General features: G+C 43.5%; 1 protein-coding gene across 1 annotated transcript in view; it reads right to left on the reverse strand.

The window, feature by feature from the left end:
• The window catches only part of ACVR2B (activin A receptor type 2B), a 94,984-nt gene that overhangs the window by 5,605 nt on the left and 65,941 nt on the right, over nucleotides 1–23,438 (reverse strand). Inside the window, exons 2-8 of the mRNA XM_005150027.3 lie at nucleotides 13,983–14,190; nucleotides 10,190–10,299; nucleotides 8,682–8,833; nucleotides 7,503–7,646; nucleotides 6,273–6,416; nucleotides 5,259–5,407; nucleotides 1,497–1,611 (exon numbers count right to left, since the gene is read on the reverse strand). Of these exons, the coding sequence (XP_005150084.1) occupies nucleotides 1,497–1,611; nucleotides 5,259–5,407; nucleotides 6,273–6,416; nucleotides 7,503–7,646; nucleotides 8,682–8,833; nucleotides 10,190–10,299; nucleotides 13,983–14,190 (1,022 nt within the window). The remainder of the gene's footprint in view (nucleotides 1–1,496; nucleotides 1,612–5,258; nucleotides 5,408–6,272; nucleotides 6,417–7,502; nucleotides 7,647–8,681; nucleotides 8,834–10,189; nucleotides 10,300–13,982; nucleotides 14,191–23,438) is intronic.

Below are 23,438 nucleotides of genomic sequence, written 5' to 3' on the forward strand. Positions count from 1 at the left end.
AAGAACAGAATCACAGAATAGTGAGGGTTGGAAAGGACCCCAGGATCAGCTGAATGAGGGGCTACTTACTGCAATTCAAAGGCAGAAGATTTAGAACCCATAAAAATGTACCAAAGCGCTGAGGTAGTGCACAGCCAGCTCACAAGATCTGCTGCTGGTAAAGGTCACCCAGGCAGCCACGCTGCCTGAACTCTTAAAACTAAGTGAATGATTTTCAGAGTACTAATATATGCATTGTCGTATTAGTATTAATATTTAGGAGTATTAATATTTGTGCTACAGTCTAGACAGGTGGTCCATGCAGTGGGGGGGGAGCTGCCTGACTGCCTGTACACAGAGGGTGGTGCTCATTAGCTCCTTTTCCAGCTGGGGTCCCCCAGGGATTGATGTTGGGCCCAACACTGTTTAATATCTTCATACATGATCTGGGTAACGGGATCAGTGGTACCCTTATGAAGTTTGCTGATGACACCAAACTGGGTGGGGAGCTGGACATTTCCCTGCAGGAAGACCTGGATGGGCCGGAAGAGTGGGCTAACGAGAACCTTATGAAGTTCAATAAGGACAAGTTTAAGGTCTTGCACCTGGAAAAACATAGTCGGGGAGAGCAGCACAGGCTGGGATCTACCCAGCTGAGGAGCAGTTCTTTGGAAGGGATCAGGGCTCCCAGAGGTGTTCCCTGGCCATGGCAGGGGGGTTGGAACTAGATGATCTTAAGGTCCTTTCCAACCCTAACTATTCTATGATCCAAGGGCTGAGAAGCCGTATGAGGAAAGGCTGAGAGAACTTTTTATCCAAATTTGAGAAAGGAAGGCTCAGGGGAGACCTCACCATATTCCAGTATTTAAAGGATGGCTATAAAGAAGATGGAGACTCCCTTTTTACAAGGAGTCATATGGGAAAAAATGAGGGATCATGGGCACAAATTACTTCCAGCAAGATTCCAATTGGACGGAAAAGGAAAATTTTTCACAATGAGAACATTCAGCCACTGGAATAATCTCCCCAGGGAAGTGGTGGTCTCCCCAACACCGGACAGTTTTAAGATTTGGCTGGACAAGGTGCTGGGACACCTTGTCTAGGTCATGCTTTGCCTAGAAAGGTTGGACCAGATGACCCTTGAGGTCCCTTCCAATCTGGTATTCTGTGATTCTATGAATATTTAATTCCTAGACAATAAAAAGTCAACAAGTCCCATGTCTGAAGGAGGAAGCTGCCTGGCCCCAGGGCAGGGGTGACCTCACCTGCACAGTGGTCAAGAGGGTGAGCACTCTCCCAGCTCACCCGGATCAAAGCAGCCTGATGGTCAGGCACAGCCAGGGGTTTCTACACAGTGCTTGTCCACCCCTGCCTGTTCCAAGGTTTATGTCTGACCACAAGCTTTTATGGAAAATACGTATCCCACAGAGAATTAAAACTACACAAACTGCTCCCATTTGCAAGGAGCTTTGGCAATCCCAACTTTTTAAAATGTGATTGTTAAAGGTAACGATTACCTGTCCATGAGTGTCCCCTGGAGGTTTTCCAGGTTCAAACCGTACAGCTAGTCCAAAATCAGCTAGCACTGCTGTCAAGTCGTTCTTCAGCAAGACATTTTTACTCTTGAAGTCCCTACAGACAAGCCAAGAAGCAAGTTTGGGAAGGGTTTATTATGGCACACAGCCAAATCACACTGCAACACACCATATTGTAAGTCTATAGGCTTAGCAGCCCCCAGTAAATCAATTCCTTTCTTCCTTACCTGGCTGTCCATCATGGCCAGCACTGGCAAATTTGGCTGCTCCTCACTGTCCATGTCCCCAAAACACAACCAAGCAGCCCTGTGCTGCTCAGCACAGAGTCGACTAAATTCTATGGTGAATTAACCTCGAGCTAAAGGAAGAAGTGGTATGAAGGCAGTCTTTTAATTAGAGCAGGCAGTATAAAGCGCCATTTCTTGCTCTGAGCACCAGCTGTAGACCTCCTCCTCTAGGCACTTATATTTCTCACTCCCAACAACAAAAGCAAGACAGGTTAAGGGGTTCATTTACTCTATCCTAGTAAGGATGTTTGCTCCCCTCTACAAAATTAGATCTTCCTGGAAATTAGCAGATGTTGGTGGGACTCTCTTCACCCTGACTATATGCTTCAACAGACTTTTGCCACAGCCATCTATTGCACTTATGTTTTAATTGCTGGATTGATCTTCCCTGGAGAATTCAGAGAGCTGGAAAACAAGCGGGAAAGGGGATGAGTCCACACTCAGAAAAGCTGCTGGGATCGGACAGGGCAGCTGGCAGGCAGCTGTAAGCATTTGCAGTAGAGAGGGTCTGTCCTTGAGGCAGCTTTAAGGAGACATTCGTGTCAGTCCTGTGCTGCAGTGGGACTGTTTCAGGGCAGCTCAGGTAAATCTGCAGGGGCTGGAAAGGAGAAGAGGGGGGAGGAGGGTCACACCGAGATGCCTAACCACTTGAGCCCCGTTCCCTGGGCTTCCTGCATTTTCATCTGCCAAAGGAATGTTTGGCAATCTAATTAAATTACAGACCTTAGACAGCAGATGGCAATTGTCCTGTATGCTCAGCATTATAATTTCCCTATCATCAATTCACTCAGTGACCCTGCTGATTGCAGGACATTGCAGGCCTGAACAAATAATTAATGAGGGCAGATACAATTGTTCCACACTAGAGAGACCTGTCAAAATTCTCTGGGAAGAGAGAAACTGCTGGACCATAGAGAAGGACTGCTTGCTGTGGCCTCAGATGCCAGAGCACCAGCTCAAAGCACCACAAGCAAAAATCATTCTGTACCACCAAGCCTGTGATTTTGAGCTTAAAAGAGGATTTCTCCTTTCTAAACTAATTACAGCATGATGGAAATTTCTGGCTCAAGGATTAAGATGGGGAAAGTGCGTGGTAAGTTGTAGAGCATCATATAGCCATGGAATGCCAGCAGAAAACAGTCTCCATCATTTCAGGGGGACACATTAGGTTTGTAGGCATACTGTACAGTTTTTCAGAGGCTGCAAAACATTCGTAGCCCTCCGTTACACACAAAACCACCATTTACCTAATACCTGCCATCTCAGAGACTGCTTCCATGCTATGGCAGTTTTCCCACAAGCTTAGAAAACAGCCATCATCTAATGACATAGATAAACGCCTTTGCTCAGCCAGCATTAGAGGATTATGCCCTCCAGGATGGTACAGATTGTGTGCAAGATTTTTCCAAAATGGTGATTCACAGAAATGAGGAGCACATAGAAATGCTCAGACCGTCTGTCTGAACGATACATTTCCAAAGTGAAATGCAAACCAGTATTATTGCATGGGCATTTTGTTCACCCACACTGCCCTTTGGGCATGCACCAGTTAACTACTACATCTTGATACATGATGCAGTAATTTTCCTTTGTGCTTCCTTTTTTTCCCACTATTTCTATACATTTCCCCATTTTTCCATGTTTTGTTTCCTTCCTTCCACAAACCATCGTGAACTGGTACATGTGAGCTGCAATGCAAACATATACAGGACAGGGAGAAAGACCTGATCCAAGCCATGCCAAGTAGAATTCCCAATAACATCACATGCATTAGACCATACTAAAATGGTCACTGATAAAGGAAAGTGGCCTGAAAAACAAATATATATCTTTTACCGTGCACTACTTTAAACTAGGGAATAAGGGAGTGAGGGGACTGTGAATGATGGCTGCGTTAAGTCGATTCAGATACCAGAGATTTTATTTTCAGCCTCCACGTGGGGGCACTTTCGCACCAACAAGCAATCCCATAACCTTAATCCTCCTTGTAGTACCGGGGGCCAGTAAGGAGTTAGCTGAAGCCGTGCCCAGTAGTGACTCGGGGAGTCACACCTGGCAACCCCAGCATCTTCACATGCTTTGTGTGAAGCCATTCATAAATACCCGCCTTCCCCCTAGTTCAAAATGCATTTGGTATTTTCTTTTAAAGCAAAAATAAAACTGAAAGGAGTGGGGTAATCCAAGGGAAATCCCCTGTGTCCCGAAATCCCTCTTTGGTAGGTATGCACTAAGTCCACACAAATAGTGCATTCTCCATCTTTTATAATTTGCTAAATGGATGGGGACACTAATGAGCACGATCTGTTGCTTTAAAGCCTTTCTATAGCCTTTCTCTGCTCCCCACTCTCAGGAATTTTCATCTATAAACCACTGCCCTTTATTCCACAGGGACAAATGTCAGGGACACAGAGGTCAGCTCCAGGAGCAGCACGAAGGCAGCTGCAGGCTCTTTCAACAGCCCCCAGCTCTCAGGAAGCATCAGGTTTGGGTAGGGGGGCTGTTTTGGGGGCAGGGACACTCCTGAAAAAAAGGGATTATCTTGCCATAGATGAAGACAGCCCCACTAGATAGGGTACAAATTGCTGCAGCTGGACATAGGGTTTAAGTCCCTCCTAGATGAAATGTGGTGGGTGGCAGGGTAGTACAGCTGCGGATTAGGGCATATCCCATGTAAATCCCTTCTGGAAAACTCCTCCCTCCTGCCGTGCCACTACCGTACCTCTGGTAGAAATGCTTTAGTCCAAAGCAAGCAATGTGGGACTTTGGAGAAGGGCTAAAATAAGTATTATTGCAATGAGGATGCTTTAACCCACTGCCTTCTGGATTCCTGCTGTCACTAGGGTCCTATAACCTGGATGGTTTGAAGAGGGTGCCAACAGGTCTCAGAGGCTCTGTGGTACCTGCTCTGGTGTCTCTCATAAGCCCGCCGGTATGATTTGGGCACTATAAATACAAGGGAAAATATATAGCAGCCATTTTCTGCATTTCTACAGTTTCTCCATTTCTTCTAACAATCAAAAGCTCTGTGGGAAGGCACACAGTGGAGTTATCAGTCTAAAACACTTAAAGAAAATTAGGGACCACATCTTGGTGAGGCTACAGACATACATAGATTATAATACGATTTATCAAGCACAGTTCTTCAGCAACTATATTTCCCTTCCCACTACATGTCAAGAAAATAGTTGATCAAAGAGGGAAGCACCTAACTTTCAGATGTTTGCCAGAAACCACTAGCAATCATACTAACTTTTTCACCGACAAAAAACTTACTTGCTCTTCACCATTTCCTACACGGCTGAAAAAAATTCTTGCCTTATCATAGAATTTGTTAGGTGAAAGGGCATTTACCTCCTAAAAGCACAACCTCCTCCTTTTCCATTCAACAGCATAATTTCAAAGAGGTTGCAAACATTTGACCACAGCAGTTGAACGGTGTCAGTAAAAGAGGCCATACCTGTGTGCTATAGCAGGTTTGTGTCCTTCACCTTTGCACCAAGGGACGTCTTCATGAAGGTAGGACAAGCCACGGGCCATTGTTTCTGCAACATGGCAGAGCTCATTCCAGCTGATAATATTGCCCTTCAGGTAATCTGTCAGAGAACCCTATGAAACAGGACATCGTATGTTCTTAATTGCGGATCCTGCTATGTGACAGATGTGCCAATTCATCAGTTTAGAAAATTATTTTAATGAGTGCTTAAGAAATTTGAACCTTGATTTAACAGGGAGAAAAAAAATAAGAAAAAAGAAATAAACCCCAGAAACATTTATCAGCCCTCAGCCTTTGACAGCACAGAAAGTATCTAGATGTCAAAAAGGAGTCTACTAATCTGCCAGGGAAGGGGAGGGAGGTAAGGAAGGAACAAAATCATCTCAAAATACAGCAATTCATCTAACCTAAGAAAGGAGAAAGCCTTCCATGCAAGGAGATTACGCATCATATCAGCTGGTTGCGGCAATGATTGACTCAGTAGACCTTGGATTAAACAGAGGGATAACACTGCTGGCTCAACCCCGGATTTGTGCATGTTTGTTTTATTTCAAGTGTTAGTCACGTTTGATAACTAAAGCAATCCATTAAATGGGAGATGTGCCCCGAGCTTCAAAAGCAAACCCAGAGCCCATCTGCAAGGGGTCAGCTGGGACTGCAATGGTCTGCGACACCCCAACTCCCACATTAAGAGATGGTGACTACCACATACATAAGCTGTGGCCTTTTGTACCTGCCTCTCACCCCAATTGCCACCTTTATTAATCCCATATTTGTGTAGGGAAGCCTTGAAAGCTTAAGGGCCTTTGAAGGAGGAGAGCTGTAGCCCTTCTCTGCTACCACTGAGCCACGGCTCACCATGGAGAAACTGAACAGATTACAGTAGAGCTTCTGGGAGAATATTAGGCACCAAATCCTGCTGTTTCACAGCCAGCCACCTCTCTTCCCTCCCAGAATGTACATGCAATGATACCTTACCTTATCATGGAAAGCTGTGATCAGCCAGAGTTCTGTCTCTAGGTTTGTCCCTCTTTTCTCTGCTGCGATAAACTGCAAAAGGTTTTCATGCTTCATGCCAGGAGTATTGAAAATCTCCCTCTCACTCTGCCAAGACTGCTTATCCTAAAGCAGGGAGAAATGCACCATCAAAGATCATGCTTCGCTTTAAAGCAAACAGCTCCTTCAGCTCAGCCAGAGCTGTTCACAGTCCTCTTAATATCATCCTCCTATGTTTGGATGTGATGTATCCCTTCAAAATGAGGCTGTTTTCCTAAAGTGTAGATGTTGGAGAAAGACTGGAAATTGCTGCTCTCACTCTCCCTTCTCCAAAATTATCCTCAGCTCATATGCTACAGCAAACTCAAACTCGCTGAGAAGTAAGATTGTCAAGATTTCCTAAGGAGGCTTGCAAGAATAAAGCCTGTGCATATAGCACCCATATCTGCATTGTAGCTGTAATTGTTATGATTGCAGTATCTAATCTAGGCTCTATTGAATATTTACTAGTAGGTCACAGCTGGTTTGGACAGAAGATGTGCAAATCTCCTTTAGCAATAGTATGACAACAAATACGGGGCAAAAAATTAACAAAGAAGGAGATAGCAGAGGATCACAAACATATTTCAGTCATTCTTCTTTCATTTGACTTTTGATTGCTCTACTCTTTCCATCTGCAATTCCTAGAGAGTGAAGTCAGGAGTGTTCAAAGGTTTCCTAGAGCGGAAGACATGAGCTGACAGAAATGCTGCAGTGCAATTAGCTTTCACAGTGCAGGGGCTGTGCCTTTGTAAGCTGTAAACTGTTTGCTAGGTTTGGGTCTGGATTTACAATCTACCCAGGCAATACATACAAAGCCAGGGCTTTGGGCTTTTGTGTGCATTTTGGGAATCGCAGCTGCACATTGCCTTGTTGGACTTGAACAACACAGACATTTGCAGTGAAGTTAAAATACCCTGTAGATTTCAAAATGTGTTTGTTTTTGCCCTTCTTGCAACAACTACTACTACAGGAAGCTTTTGATAATGAGATATGAGATAACATAGAGAAAACTGTAGGAAGGAAGGGTCCTTGAACATTTTCCCCCAGAAGAAGAGTCCAACTGCATCTTCACTATTGTCTTAAAAACCATAACCACCAAAGGCACTTAGGGCATCTCAGCACCGGTGAGGCAGCCCAGTGAGTGAGAACCTAATGTGATGCCCTTCTTACCTGAATAGGGAAGATTTTCACTGCTACATAGTCATTCATCAGCTGAGCCTTCCACACACAGCCAAAGCGTCCCCTCGCCTTGATCTCCAAGAGCTGCAGGGGCTTTAGGCCGACCAAGGGAGAAGGGGGTGGAGGGCCTGGGTCCTGCACGAGAGAAGAACATTGCCATGAGCTGAAGCTGGACTGTAAAACAAAGAGAAGGGAGCAATGGGGAGACTGTGGATGGAAAAAAAGGCATAAAGAGGTGACATTTTATTTAATACAGATCACCTCCAAGTGTCATTTTGTGTATCAGACTACCACCTGCCATCCTCTACCAAAACCCAAATTCTCCTATGTTTTCAAAGCAAGAGCTATTTTGGGCTGTAAAACACTGATGACCTCAAGGTTACCTCCTGTCAAAAGTAAGAACTTTTTGATCTGTGTGACCCAACAGCCAACTACACCTAAAACCTCCCACTGCTTTGCACTTCACTAAGCATTTTTCACATAACCCCTGCAATGGGCAGTAAACAGGTCTGTCAGCATCATAAAGATTGTATCTGTTTAAACTGCATTTGCCCAGGAGAACAATGCAAGCTCACAGGATGTGTGAGGTTGGAGTTCTGTTCTATCTGTTTTCAGATGTGAAAGGCTCACAGTATGGGCTATAACAGGCAGAGAAGGGAGGGAGGGGAAGGTAGCTGCTTGGCCCTTCAAAAGAAACCAGAATGCTCAGGGTACAGCAGAGCCAGCAAGGACCAGTTCCTGATGGCTTCGGGCCATGAGGATGACCTCCTACATGCATTCACTGATAGCTCATAAAAACTGAGATTCAACACGGAAAGCATCTCCCCTAGCCCCATAAAGCTGGTAGAAACTTTATCATGTCCCTGATCTCTTTCTCTGCAAAGTTGGCTTAAATCAAGCAATGGGATTGAGAGTTTGGAGGGGAAGGATACCCAACAAGCAGGGCTGTGTAACTCCATCCCTTAGTAATCTCAGACATGTTGATAACCCTATACAAACCTATCAGCTCCAACAGGGGATGACTACCACAGAGGCCAACTGCACCACCAACTTTAAAAACAGAGAGAAATTAGGCCATCTAAGGAGAGTGAAGCAAAAGTGGGCATGAACATACAGTAGCAGCCTCCCTGCCTTTTGCAAGGTCCAAGTAAAGGGAAGCAACTCCCTCACCTCATTAATGTCGACGTGCCCGTAGGGAGGCTTGCGGTGACGATACATCCAGAAAGCCAAGAGGATGGCCATGGATAGGACAGCAATGGGGAGCAGTGAGTACACCAGGATGTTGAGCAGGGAGGGCGTTGGTGGTGGCGGCTCGTATATGACTGTGAGAAAAGATCAGGGTAAATGTGGGAAAGGACCCTTCAGGTATGCAACAGCACTGTCAGCCACACACCCAGATGCAACCAAACCCCATCCTTCCTTCTGCTCCAAAGCTGACAATGCTTAGTGGCATGACCCAGCACATCCAACAGCATTCATAAGGCTCTGTAGTTTACTCTTTTCCATATGGCTTTCAGTAATGGAATTACAATGGTCCAAACCACACCGCACAAACCGAGCCTCCATCTGACCTTTATTTAAGATGGGTATTTCTTGCCAGGATACATAAAAGCAGAACATTTCCTCTTCTTAACCCTTCTGAATGTATTAAGTGAGCACAAAATCCCTTGCAGCATTGCTTTGCCTCTTACAGTGATTGACAAGATGTCAGTTTTTAGTAAAATGCTGCCGCAACCACAATCAAATGCACTATTCCCACAGTAGTTCTTGTTCCAAATTACATCAGTGCAGTTGAGACACAAACAATGGGAATACTAAATGGAGCCATGTTGCTATGTTGGAGACAGGGAAGGAAAAAATAGCAAGACTTGCCAAATTAAACAAAAAACTGTGAGAGAAAGAATATTTGCTACTAGGTTGCTACGCGTACATTAATAACAGGAGATAATAAAACATCTGTAAACAATTAAAACCTAACAGGAAAGCCCAGGAAAATCTGATAATGGTCTATCGGAACATCTCACTAAATGCACGTAGTTGACTGCAAAAGAAACCATCCTAAGGAAAAGATCCACCTGCTTTAATAATTTTACTGAATGATACCTTAGCAAGCATTAGCTAGAAGAAGAATTTTTTCTATTAGCCTTTGAAGAAGGACCTGCTATTACTTTTCTTCCTTGAAGTATATCTACAAACTCTGAAAGCTGACATGCACGCCTATTTCCTTTCAATTCTCAGATGCACAAGATAGCAATCAAATGCAAAAATCTCAGATGCTCAAAGTATTTGGAGACCTGAGACCCATGAAAATTAATGACAAAGGTGTCAAATACCTCGTTAAGAGTTTAAATCTTGATCCGTGCTGTATAAATCACTCTACCCTCTTCCCCTAGTCTGTGGTTTTGTAGTATTCCACTGTGAATGTCCACCATAAAGAAAACCTAATCTTTACTGATGGGATCCAAGGTGTTATTACAACACACTTTATTCATGGACTGAAACTATTCTTAAAGATCCATAGCAGAAGGATTTCTGGCCTTCGTAGCCAAAATGGTACTTTGAGTCCTGCTGGATGTACTTTTTTTTTCCCCCTCAACAACTAAAAACTCCACACCAAGAACGTCATAAACCCGGTCTAGAGGAAGAGACCTCAACTGCCCATCCACCCCATCACTCACCTTCTGGGCCGGTGACTTCAGGCAAATGGGTAAATTTCTCATTGCAATAGTTGCCCTCGCAGCAGCAGAAAAACACTTGAGGATTTTCTTCTGTGGCTACACACTCCTGCCTGCATCAGGGATGGACAGACATGGCAATAAAGGGAAGAGAGAAAACAACATCAGCCAACTCCTGCGTCTTGTCTTTGGGAGCTGACCTGCCTCGAATTGTCTTCTCTATGTGCCTTCTCCTGCTGCTGAACTGCACAGATCAGCAGCCTTCACTTAAAGAAAACAGCTTGGCACTCAAGTACCCCAGTGGATAGCAAAGACCCTTGAAAAGACCGTAAAGGAAACAAATGCTTCCATATGTACTGAAGGCATTAGATGGTGAGTAATAAATAACAGCCGCCACTGCTAACTGAATGAGAAGCAGAAAAATGATGGAGAAATGCCTCATTCCCTGAACAGCGTCTTTCTTGCAGCCCATATGTATGCTGTCAGGGCAGAGGAGTATTTGATCATGCAATTAAAGATTGTGCCATAAAGCACATAAGACGAGAGCTGAGCTAAGACTGCTCTCACAGACTAAGCATCGCTAACTCTAGAAGGGTACCTGACAGCAGTATCAACAGTCCAGCTACAGTTTTTGTTGGAGTTTTTAAGGTTTAAAGTACCATCTTCTTCAAAAAACAAATTCTGCACAAAAGCCTTTAAGAAAATCAGGCTGCAGTCTTTTTGTATTTGCCTGTTAGCCTTCTCAGCACTGAGGTTTTCTTGCGCACTGCACAAGGCATTAGGGGACTTCCTCAGATCTGACCAACTCCACTTCCACACATCCTCCCTCTCCCACACATCAATGCCAAGAGATGTGCAGTGACTTCATCAGTGATCTAGTAGTCATTTCTCTTTCTTAAATGCCTGCTTCCCTTCCCTGCCACCTTTTGCTACATTACCTTCTGCTTTTAGTTATTACAGTTGCAGAGCTGCTCTCTGCAGAGAACTGTATCAAACTATTTCCTGAAGCCCAGCTAAATTATATGCATAACTTCCTTCCTTCAACCACTCGGAGGAAGTAGCAAAACAATCATATGTGTTTGACATTATTACTCATTTATGAACCCATGCCAAGTCTCCCTTTCTGTGGTATCACTGACATACTGCCACAAGACAAACGGAAAGGACTCTCTTCAATCATAACACAGGGTAGCTTTCAATGCTTTATTCCTTTTGGAGGAAAAAAAACATGGCTATAGCTGAAATGTCTCCTGCAAGATCTCAGCTGGGAAGCACTTGGATTGTTTTTAGGCTTTTATTTTTTTAAACTTCAAAGAAAAAAAAGGAAAAAAAAACCAGCCATTTGACTTATTCAAATGAACAAAGATGTTTCAACAAGTTAAGCAATGTTTCCAGATGCTTTTTTGTGAAATCAGATAACAAGCCGTTTGGATTTAACAGCATCAGTATTGGAGTCTTCAATAGAAAACACATCCTTTGCTAAATCTGTTGGTTAAAAAATCAAGCTAATGAGTGAAAACAGCCTGCTCCACATCTGCAATTCATTATCCCTGTCTTTGAGTTGGTGTGCACTCAGGGCAGGCATCCAGGTACATATGACATGTTATACTTAGCAAATATTACAAATGAGACAGTGGGAGAGAATGACACATTTTTCTATGGCAGTGAGGACAGGTTTCATAGCGGTTCATGTGCTCCTCAAGGCAACATGAACACGACCTCTCTAGTGGGGCTGTGTAAACAAATGAAGAGCACAAGTCACTTTTTAAACACTACCTTTTTCCTATAACCTTAAATGTACACGTGCCACGTTCTTGTTTCCTTAAGATAAAGGACAGAGTAATGAGCTATCACCATCAACATCCCAGCCCTTGCACTCCTGAATTTTTCCCCTTCCAGTGACAAAGAGGCAGTGCCAGAAAACAGAACATACTGCTTGTGCTCCAAGAGGAGCTGCAGCCTGGCAGAATAAGGACCATGCCCTGCATCCAGGGGATGCTTCCGCACGTATAGATACAGGTGTACCTCTTGAGGCTGTGCCAAACTTGCCTTCCAAAGCTGCTGAAGACAGAGAAAAAAGGGCAACAGCACAGCACCATTGATCAATAAATCATCTTTTTTAGTCATATTTTGCTATCTTGGGATTCAACACTACCTGCATGAAAGGCTGCTGAGGGCACTCAAGGGAAGGAAAAAAACTACTGCATTTAAACAGCCTTTATTTAATTAAAGCTAACCTTTATTTCACATGATGCTTTCAACACTTGTACTGTTTGTTAATTCTCAGAAGGTCTTTTAGCTCTGCCCTGGAACTCTGTCTTTGAAGAATCAGCCTGCAGGATAATGGATGCTCAACCCCAGGGCTGCAAAAAGGCTGGTGAGGAGCCTTGGAAACTTTTTACTGTTGTAACAGAGCAACACATCATGACAAAGTTTAAGAACCACTACATCCCTGCACAGAGACACTCAGTGACAATACAAGTGGCACTGTATATGAGAGCAGGCACTGAAAAGAGAAATCTGTTTACAGTAAACACTTCTGCTTGGAAGCAGGAAACTAGAGTGACCTTCTGTTCTCAGAAGGATTGGCATTAAGATGACTAATGGGCCAAGAAGGATTGATTTATCGGGAAAGAATAAAAATTTAACTATATATAGAGCTTGGCTATGCAAATGGCAAGGGAATAGGTGTGGTGGGAAAGTAATCCTGGTGCTAATAATAGAATGAAGATGAGGAACGACTCACAGTTGGGATAAGCTAAGACAACAGGCACAAAAGCAGAGATAATGTAGAGTGACAAAGGGAGAAAACTTTCCAGCCATGGGGCAAATGTAGTCCAGGATTAAGCTCCACTGCTTAAGATGTGATATCCTAAAATTTTTGGAATGAGAAGCTACAGAGGTGTGCAGATGGGAATTGCACAAAGGTGAAATCAGCCTATACTGGTGTTGTATCTAAAGAAATCCTTGAATTTTATGTTCTATGAACCCTTCTTGGAAGGTTTGAGTTTGGACTGGTTGGTCATTGGGTTTTTATAACAGAAATACTAAGTCTAGAGCTACTAAACACTGTCCTTTTAAACTGTGAAACTGCAGAGGGCTATTTTCTTCAGCCATAACTGTCTCCCCCTATAGAATTCATCAAGGAAAGTAAGAAAACACCAGTTTATTTTCCTAGCTGTTTAACAAGGCTGGAGGCTCCCTACTACAAAGCCTCACTCCTTTCAGCTCTGTACAGGCAGTGACATAAAACATTCATATTGCTTTGCTACCCCGCTCTTTCTCCTGGCCAGTCTCTTAACTCAGCCAAAGAACAGTGAAACTTTTTGCAATATCACAAATGCCAAATACCTCAACCTCTAACCACCCCAGATACTTATGCTTTTCTAGAGAGCTCTAAACAATTCCAAGTTTTCCTTTGTATTGCCAAATGCTCTTGGAAGAACATATTATTCTTCATTTGATGGTACAGGACAGGTTTTTCAACAAATGCTAGAATTATCTAAGCTTTGCTAAGAAAAAACAAAGAAAACCCCTAAACACCTCACAAACAACAAAAACAAACCCCAACCAAATACAAAAACAAACCTAAAACTGCCTTTTGTAGCCTTTTTTGGTTTCTATTTATAAAGTTAAGGCAGGTAGGTGACAATTTCAAGAGCTATGTTGTCAACAGAAGTAATTCCAGGGCCAAGTGACATGGACTTGCTTCCTTTTCCCCAACAGAAAAATCATGAGCCTTTGCACTTAAAGGAACAATTAAACCTGTATGCAGAAAACACAGCTAGGCTATTACCTGTCATAACAGTTGAAGTCGTCTAACCAGCAGCCTTTCTTCACCAGCTCAATGGAGCCTGAGTTGTTTCTCCAAGAAGCATAGCAGTGGAGCCGCTTGTCTTTCTCTCCCTCACAGCGCTCCACACCACTCTGGTTGGTCTTCTCCAACTCCCAGTTGGCGTTGTAGTAAATGCATTCCCTTGTCTCAGCCTCCCCATGGCCTGGTCCTGAAGCAAAATTCAAACCCCAAGTTAGTTCAAGTAAAATCAGAAACTGATCCCAAGAGACCTATATCCACGTCACTGTGCTTCAGGTGATTCATACATTTGATTCCCTGGGAGCTATGCAGCTCATTGATGTGAGGTTCAGCATGGTGGTAGAGGGTTATTGTCCTCTGCTGGTATGAGGTGGGGAACAAAGAGGTTTGGTTTGCTTAGGCACACAGCAGGAGCTCATGGTGAAGTTAAGAGCCCAGATGAGACACACTCCCCTAATGTCTCCTCTGGCCAGTGCTTCAACCACAGAATCCTAGCAGTGGGATGTACAAGGCAACCCATACTCTGTATTTTCTATCCACAGAAACACTGTTTAGGAAAGACAATCTCCCAGGGTGCTACTTAGCGCTTTCTGGGATGTCACGCAGTTGACTTCCCCTCCCTTTCCACCACTATTTTGGGAAACACCGCCTAAAAATAAATGGATTCTTACATGGGCAGGATGTAACTGAGAATAGATAATACTCATCCTGCAGAGGAGAGCCAGACCAATGCCTATTCTCACTTGGATCCCAGTTTAGGCTTATCTGGATGAGTCTCCATATGATAAACAGCATGTTTGCAAGCTGTGGCTGACAGAGCTCATGCTTCCTCTCCACCCAAGCAAGCAATTCAGCAAAAAGCAACTCTGTTCCCCAAATGGGCACTGGGTTACCACAAACAAAGGAGCCTCCACAGCCTATGAGACTTTCCTCCTTTAGAGCCTTGTACCAAAATACTGAGGAGGTCCTACTGCTCAAAGTGAAAAAATTCCCCCATAGCCATGGTGGCACTGAAAGACAATTGCAGACACCACCATTAAAAAGGGAATCAGGTAAGAGAACACCAATATCTGCAGGTGGCCTGTTTTGTCCTAAGTCTCTCTTCATTTGGAAACACTCTGTGGCATTTTGAGGATTAGTTTAAAATAAGGAGAATGAAACAAACACACAGCATGTAAGCAGACAAACAGAAAGGTACCATGAAGCTCATGATTTCATAAATCTTGAGATGCCTTGTAGTTGTCTCTCTTTGAGACTGCCCAGCCTAAGGCAAGGTCAGTTCTGGTCATTATTTTGATGGACTACAATCATGGAAAACACAGGTATCCCAATAAAATGTGTTGACAACTAGGTAGAAATCATAAAAGGGTCCCATGGGATGGTGAAATGAAAGTGCTGCACTCCTGAAATAGCCAGACCTTTGCAAAGTGCAGAACTAAGCTTCTGGCTAGAAAATTTTGCAGTGCTTTCATGACTCTATCATCCCCAAAGGCCATGAAACCTTTAATGTTGAGCTTAAGGCAGCCAGGGCCATGTCTGGACAATCTAAATGCAACCCAGCCTGTGATTCCTACTCAATATGACAAATCAGCCACTTCTGAAAGAACTCTGTAAGGTGATGCAATTCATTCTTCATAAGACACTGAGTAGCTAGTGGCCTACAGCCAGCAAAGAAAACACCCAGCCTGGGCCCAGGCATCAGCTCCAGGCTCCGATACCTTTTGTAGCTTCGTTTTCATTCCTGAACACCCATCTATTACTGAAGTGGGTACTCTAACAACACCCAGCTAAAGAAAGGAGTATTACTTCCAACTGAAGATCCAACATGCTAAGTTTAAATGACTTGTCCCAAGGAAGCAGGATGCTGGGGAGGAACCTGATCTGCCCTTCCACAGCCTGCAACTCCTTAAGTTGCCAAGTCTCCAAGCTGTTACCTGGTGGCAGGATTCACCTCCAATTTTGCAGTGCATGGAAAGCCCTTTATAGATAGCACGTGAGACAGAGACAGCATTTAAGCTATGCGGTGTGGCCTGATCTGCTGTAGGGAATCAACCTTCTGCTGCCAACAGCCATCAGGCAAGGAGTGCAGATGACCTGGAATGCAGTGGAAGCAGAACTGTAAGAAGGTTGGAGAAAAATTAGTTTTTGCCAAAGCTAGGGGTGATGTGTCCAATCGGATCCTGATACCAACACCTGGACTTTGCCTTAGGCAATTTTCATATAACAGAACAAATGCATCAAAGATCTCTTTGCAAGTCGAAGAGGGCTTCAATCCTTCAATAACTCTTTTGAGAGGAACGTCTAATCTACATTGTGGGAGAGACTGCAAGGGAGGAGGGGTATGAGAAAGTCATAAAGCTGACTTCTGAAACTGGAAATTACATTCAAAGCACACATGAACAAGAGCTTGATTTCAGTAGCACCTGCAGGTTTTATCAGCACTTGCAAAGCTCTAAGTTCACCTCTGACAAGTTGCTTACTGTAATAAAAACAACCTACCAATATCCCTCAACACAGAACAGTGTCAATATTGACACTTCTTGTTAAAGCCTTAATATTTGTTCTCTTGATACTTACACTATGCTTTGTTAGGGAAGATTAAGCATTTTTGCTAAACACTGGTTAAACAGGAAAGCAAAGGAGCATTTTCTTGTGTGTGGGGAGGGAAATATCCTCTTATTTATAAAGGAATGAGCAAATATCTTTGCTTCATTATAATACTTCACATGGCTTCCAGCTGATACCTGATAGCTAATACTAACAATTTCTGGTCCAGTCCTTGAAATAAATTTTGCAATATCATTTCCATCACCCCAAACCAAATCTTACCTTTGCTCTAGATGGAAATTTCCTCTCCTTCCCCAATTCCATTTCCCACAAAGCAGGAAGCTTTCTGGGAAAATGAACCATTTGCCTGGGAAGCAGGCCCAAAATCTAATCCTGGCTCAGCCACCTCTGTCTGTAACCATGAGCAATATTACGTAACCTCTGCTTTCTCCACCTGCAACAATGGCCAATGCAATTCACAAAGCTGCAGTGAGGTTTGATGCTTCCACTATGGTTTGAAAAGGTAATGTTAAAAAGATGTGCAGCAGGAGCTGTATCAGCTCTGGGACCAGCAAACAGAGGCTGCTAAATCCTGTGCTGAGCCCAGGCTCCCTTCCCCCAAGACAGTTGTCTTTTCTGGAACAAGTTTCAGCTGAAGACTAAGATCTGCTTGCAAACACACAAACCCAACTCTGCAAACAGCAACTGTGCCAGGAAAAAGGCCTTTCACAGCTTTTCCCCCACCATCAAAGTTTAGATGAGTTGAATAAAAGCACGTATAAAGTTTTGGATAACTAAATGTATGTGTGCTTCCCTTAAAACAGCTCCTAAGGATGCTTGCATTAAGGAGACACTTTAAAAACCTGTGTGTCTGCTACCTGCTTTCACATCTCTTAAAAAGCCATTTGGTAAGGATCCTCATCCTGCTGGCTGCTCAGGACTGCAAGAAAACCTTCTCTTTGTGCCCAAGATGGTCCCAGCAGGAAGGCACAGGGCTCCAGGACAGGGTATTAATTTACCTGATGCTTTAGCTCATCAAGAAACACTCACACCTTGCTCTGTAATGGATCATGCAGAGACGAAAGTTTATCACTAACTGTCATATCTGAACTTGCTGCATTAAAACCATCAACTGAATGGAGGGAGGGGGAATTAAAACGGGTGTTTATCCCTTTGAGGGAGAAGGTGGTGATGACTAAGAGAAGGAAATATGAGCTCTGCTTCTTGCATCTCCAGGAAGCCATGTAGTTTTTTCCTGCCTTCTCTTCCCCTTGTACAATGAATAGTGCCCATTCCCCCAAGGCCACTGGAGGTCGGTAAGAAACACTGAGCTGGAGACTTCTGCCAAGTGACAGAGGTGGGAGAGGCACAGATCAACCATGTTCTACTTCTTATTTCAACTTGTAAGAAAATCAGAGGGAATTGCCCCAAAATGGATGCAGAGAGAGCCTGTGTCCTTCCACTGGACACAGCTGATGCATTAGCACAAGTGTTGGGTCGGACTTCAGTGAGCTTCCCTCAATACCCAGCAACACAACCTAGCTCAAAGGAGGTGTTAAACTGGTAGGTGGTAGGAAATCTCCTGACCTCCTTCATTCAATGGCACTCCCTGGTAAAGACATCCTGCTCATGCAGGGTAGAAAATAAACATATCGAGGAACTACTTAGATTTTGGCAGAAAGTCAATAGGACTTGGGTGCAATGAGATATAAAACATTTGCTAAGCAAGTGTTTGAAGAATCGGAACTTGGTTTAAGTCATTGGGTCCTTCTTCCCTCCTGCCTAAGCCTATTCTGCCAGCCACAAAGCAAAATTTGGGGGGAAAAAAGCCTGTTTCCTACCCAGCAGATTCCCACGAGGTACAGACAAAGGTACAAATGTGGTTGGACCTGCTGGCCCCTGCCAAATGTATGGACCCCCCCAAGGCTGAGAGATTGCTTGCAGAAACTACTGCAGGCAGAACCACATCACTACATTGGCAGCGCTCTGCGGAAAATGCTGAGCAAGCAAACCAGGAGCATGCACGTCAGGCAGGAGCATGGCATCTCCAGCAGCACTGGAGTTCTCTCCATGGACATAGCCTCATGTCAGCAGCCAGGCAAAAAATGATACACATTTTAATACCACAATCCACAAATAGTCATTTAAGGAATAAAGTCTGAAGTCTGTTTTGGACTCAAAGTCTAAGGAAGGAAGAATTAGGCTTTGCAGAAGCAGATGGGTTTCTGGTATCCCACTGTATCCACCCAATGTTTCAGGATGATGCGGCTGCTCCCAACACCTTTCTTCAGCAAAAGCCACACAAAAATACCTTTGTACAAAATATCATGAAGTCCAAGTAACTCCCATCATGAAGGCAGAGGGGGGCTACTCCCCACCACCCACTTTGGGGGTCAAAATCTTTTTTACTTCAGTCCTGAGAAATCATTACACTGATTCCTTTAGGTCAATTTTCTGCTCCAAATGACTGAAGCATCACCAGGTTTTTGCCAAGCAGGACCCCCAGCACCTATTTGATGCACATAATGATAGGAAGAGCACTCAAAACACTGTGCAGCATGGGAAGACCTCTCTCTTCTTCGGAGTTGCAAGGCACAGAGTGATCTCATTAAAAAGGGTCCTCTTGAACTGAAGGACTTCAGCCTGCTGAAGCATGGGACCTTGCTGCTGATCTGAGACTAAACTCTGCTCTCCTAATTTGGAGCTGCTGACAGATCACTGAGGCTGTGTCATTATCCAACAGCTGCTAAATTATAGCCAAGATCCAGTATAGCAACTCTGGGTCTAGGTGTTAGCAGTTGCTGGGCTCCTAACTCATAATTAGATACATAGGGAATATCTTCCCCAAGGCTGAAGGCTGCTATAAATCTCAGCTCTTTATCTCTGCCTGTCCCCTTTTTAAAACCTAAAATGAAAGTATATATGAAAAGATGGGATGTGTCAAAATAGTCTGCATAAACACCAAGTGATTTACCAGACAGTCTGTTTGCCTAACTGTCAAAACCACCGGGCTTATATATGAAACTGTGTATGCAACTGAAGTTATTTGCAAACACTTAGTTATGTCCCTATATAGCTATTTGTACATGCAATTTTATAATATAAAATGACAGAAATTGTACACTGAATTGGGGTAATTGCCCTCTAATTTGGAGGGTAATTGCATGTAGCAATTAAGCACCTGTGGATGCATTCTTGCACATGTGATTATGAAAGTCGGGCCCTTTGTTTGAGGTTTGGGGTTGTTTTCAAGAGCCATCCCTCAAACCACAGCATGGTTGAGTAGAGCTGGGAAATAAGAGGCTGCTGCAGCACAACCTTCTGGGATGAGCCACTTTCGATTGCTCAGCACCTGCAGGGATCCTAAACCAGCTGCCTTCGAGCCCTGAGCTGCATTTTGGCACATACTTCAATGGGGAAAGCCAAGATCTAAGCATGTGTAGAGGACACCTGGGGGCATTGCTGGAGAGAGAAAGGTAGGGAAAGAGGACTGCTAACTCCCAGCTAGCTCTCTCCCAGACAACTGCCCAGAAGTTATGTGCAGGACTGCAAATTAAAGAAATTCAGACAGTTATTGCTAGCATTTCAGATCCCAAAATAAAGCCAGAGGAAGGTTTGCAACTGGGAAAGTTTGGAAAATGTTGCTCTGGAGAGACCACCCAGTTGCATCTCTACAGAGCCGATATTGAATCTTCAATTAGTAAGTATTGCTCCAACACTTATTCCCCAAGCAGGGTGATTTCATTCCTGTTATACTTAAATAATAGGATCTAAATAAATTTTTAGGCACAGCATCAAACTAGCGATGACATCTGTGGTTAAGTACGTAACTGTACAGAAGGATTTAAAGACTTGCTGCGTGCAGCCCCTGTTCTTTCACAAAAGACCTTGAAACAGCAGAGCCCTGCATAACAGAAACAAGCCCCCTTGACTCTGCACAGCCCTTTTCTCAAGCCAAAACTTCATTCCACCTTTTGAGATCTCCATGGCCAGTGAACACCCAGGCATGGAATGATCAAATATGCCAGCTATCAAGATGCAGGGATGGGCATTACTCTGGCTAACTAAAAAAACCAAAAATAACTGGTAAAGCATCCATTGCTGCAAAATGGTTTGGTTCTTAGGCCAGATCAGGTAGAAACAGACCCATGCAGCACTGAGAACAGTAACAGTGTAACACCAAGGGAAGATATTACTTTGCATTTTGTTTTCTGTCAATACATTTGGCATATCCCACGATAAAAGAGCTCTAAGTTTTCTAGTCAATCAATGGCTGTTAATCTATTATCTCAGCATATATTGCCATGGTAACCTGCAATGATGCCATTGACAACCAGTCTCAAAAGGACAGGAGGCTTTAAGTCATTTTCTTTTAAAATTAAAAAAGGAACTTTAATATTAAAGAAATACATCCTCCCTGCTCACCAGGGATGACAACTCAGGGCTTCTATATTCACACCATGACTCACGCTTCACAGCTTCCACGGACATCTGTGTAGCAATCCCCCCCCATGTATCTCTTTTTTAACTTGGGCTTAAGTCAGTAAAAGATAACAAGGAGATTATTCAAAAGAATTAGATCTTTATTAGAATTGTCCCCCAAACTGCTAGTAAAACCTGGTTTGTAAAATACAGAGAGCATGGTTTAAGAGTCACTACTACCAGCTTGGGGAAAGGATGCAATAGCTGTTTAAGTCTTCTGAATAATTTCCTTGGTATTTTAAGTCAAATAGAGTAGACAGAAGAAGGATGTGGAGAAGGACATGTGGTATTCCAGCTCCTTACAAGTCCATAAAACCAGGCAGATTCCTGTTTAGGGAAGACAGAGCTGAGCGAGATGTCAGCACTGTTCAATCTAGTGAAATACTGAGTGTACACACACACACACACACAACACACGCAGAGCTGATGAGATTAATCTCTTGGCCCAAAGGGGAGGATCACTCAGGAAAAGGTTTAGTAAATCATTCCTCTGGCCAGGCAGAGCAATCCGAGGAGGTTTGGCCAGGTCACCAGCTGGACTGGCGTGAGGCAAGACAGAAATGTTGCCAGCAGTTAATCAATTTCTGGAAGCAGAGCATTTTTGACTTGAACTCAGCTGGTCATTTCTATATTTTATTTAAAGAAGAGATCATTTCAGTTATCCATTAGAAAAAGCCTATCTATTCTGTAGCATTTCAGTTAAGGACAAAGACAAAATGTAATTAGATTTCTCCCCTTCGCATCACTAACCATATCTGTCTCTCCCAAAAAGGTTTTAGTTCTTTAATAAAACCATCAGGGAGATCAATCAAAAGCATTTAATGCCATGGTGCTTCTGCAGTTCATGTTGAAATGCACTTTGGGTCACAAACGAGGCAATTCGGACAAGAGAGCTCAAACTGGATTAATAATAACACACAAAAAAGGCCTAATTCCTTTTTCTTTTTTTACAGATGCACACTACTCTGCTATACCCAAGAGGATAAAAACAAAATCAAGTCAGCCTCAACAAACACAAAGTCACACATCCAAAAAGGGCACCATCACTGGCTGACTGCCTGCCCATGGTGTGAGGGAAGTAGAAAGCTGTGATGCTGGAGATCGCTCACCCAGACTTCCCCAAGGTGCTGAGCTGCTGTCTATCCATGTGTGACTGCGCCCAAGGATGCCAACTCATGAAGGACCTCTACCATGAGCAAAACAGGTGAATGCCTACCACTCCTCCAATCACCTTGCTCATTAGGAGACACCTCCTTACACCCTTTGCAAGAAAATGCCTTCACCCATATAGGATTTCCATAGAGGAGAGGGTTGTGTTTACCTTGCAGACTAGGAGTTTTGAAACAAGCATATAGTTATTGAGATTACTTTTTTTTTCTTAAATTTGAGGTGTGCATTTATAAAAGCATTAAGGAGACCATATATTTAGTTTGTAACAGCAATGAGTATTCTCTGGCATGAAAAATGGACCCTTGTGGGTTAAGCACTGTGCAAATAAGCCACCAAGAAGATTATCTTAGCTGCTAAACTTTGCAGCCTTGGTGATGGAAAATATTCGACTTTAATGACAAGATTAAGATATTTACAACTTCACTCCTGAAAAATCAAGTGGAGAGCAAATTTTGACCAGATACCACAAATCACTACATAAAATATGCAGCAAATACTGAAATGAGATTTAAAACATCCTCATTTGTTCTCTCCTGTTCTCCTCAGGAGCCAGCATAAGTTCTCTGAAGGGCATGGGAAGAAGAAGCAAAATCACATAGCTCGTAAGTATTTTCCACACACACAGAGTGAAGTATTGAAAAGCTTTCAAAGGAAGTCTACAAAAGAAACTTCTTTCCAGGCAAAGGGATGTGGATACAGGAGCATCTCCTTGAGGAGTGCAGAATTTAAGGAACAGTAATAACCACATGGCAATACCTTTCCCAGCTCTTTCACATGTACCTGCTCCATCCCACCATCCTCAAACTCCCATGCTGCTGCCAACAGCAGAAACTCTTTTCAGAGCTCCTGATTTCTAAGGTCTTCCCCAGAGAGAGACTGATGCATGTCTAAAACACCAGAGAACACCTGGCAAGCCACAGAGAACTTCAGTACCCAAACAGCACCACCTCAATTCATAATCTACACGTGGTCCTCTGAGATTTATCAGCAGGGACATTTCAAATATGCTTTAAAATGTGCTGAGTCTACTAAGATTGGGCCCCAAGTGCTTTTCTATTGATTCTGCTTGACATTTCCAAATACCACAATTCCAAATTTAATTCACTGGTAATTGGAAAAACTGTAATGCATGTAAATGGACAAGAAGATGTTGAAAGTCCAAAAGGTCAAGCATCAGGAAAGCATGCCCCCAAGAACTAAATGATGTTTGTTTGTCTTCTTGTCACCCTCTTCCACTTT

The sequence above is a fragment of the Melopsittacus undulatus genome, chromosome 1 (assembly GCF_012275295.1).
Source record: "Melopsittacus undulatus isolate bMelUnd1 chromosome 1, bMelUnd1.mat.Z, whole genome shotgun sequence".
In the NCBI taxonomy this organism is placed as follows: domain Eukaryota; kingdom Metazoa; phylum Chordata; class Aves; order Psittaciformes; family Psittaculidae; genus Melopsittacus; species Melopsittacus undulatus.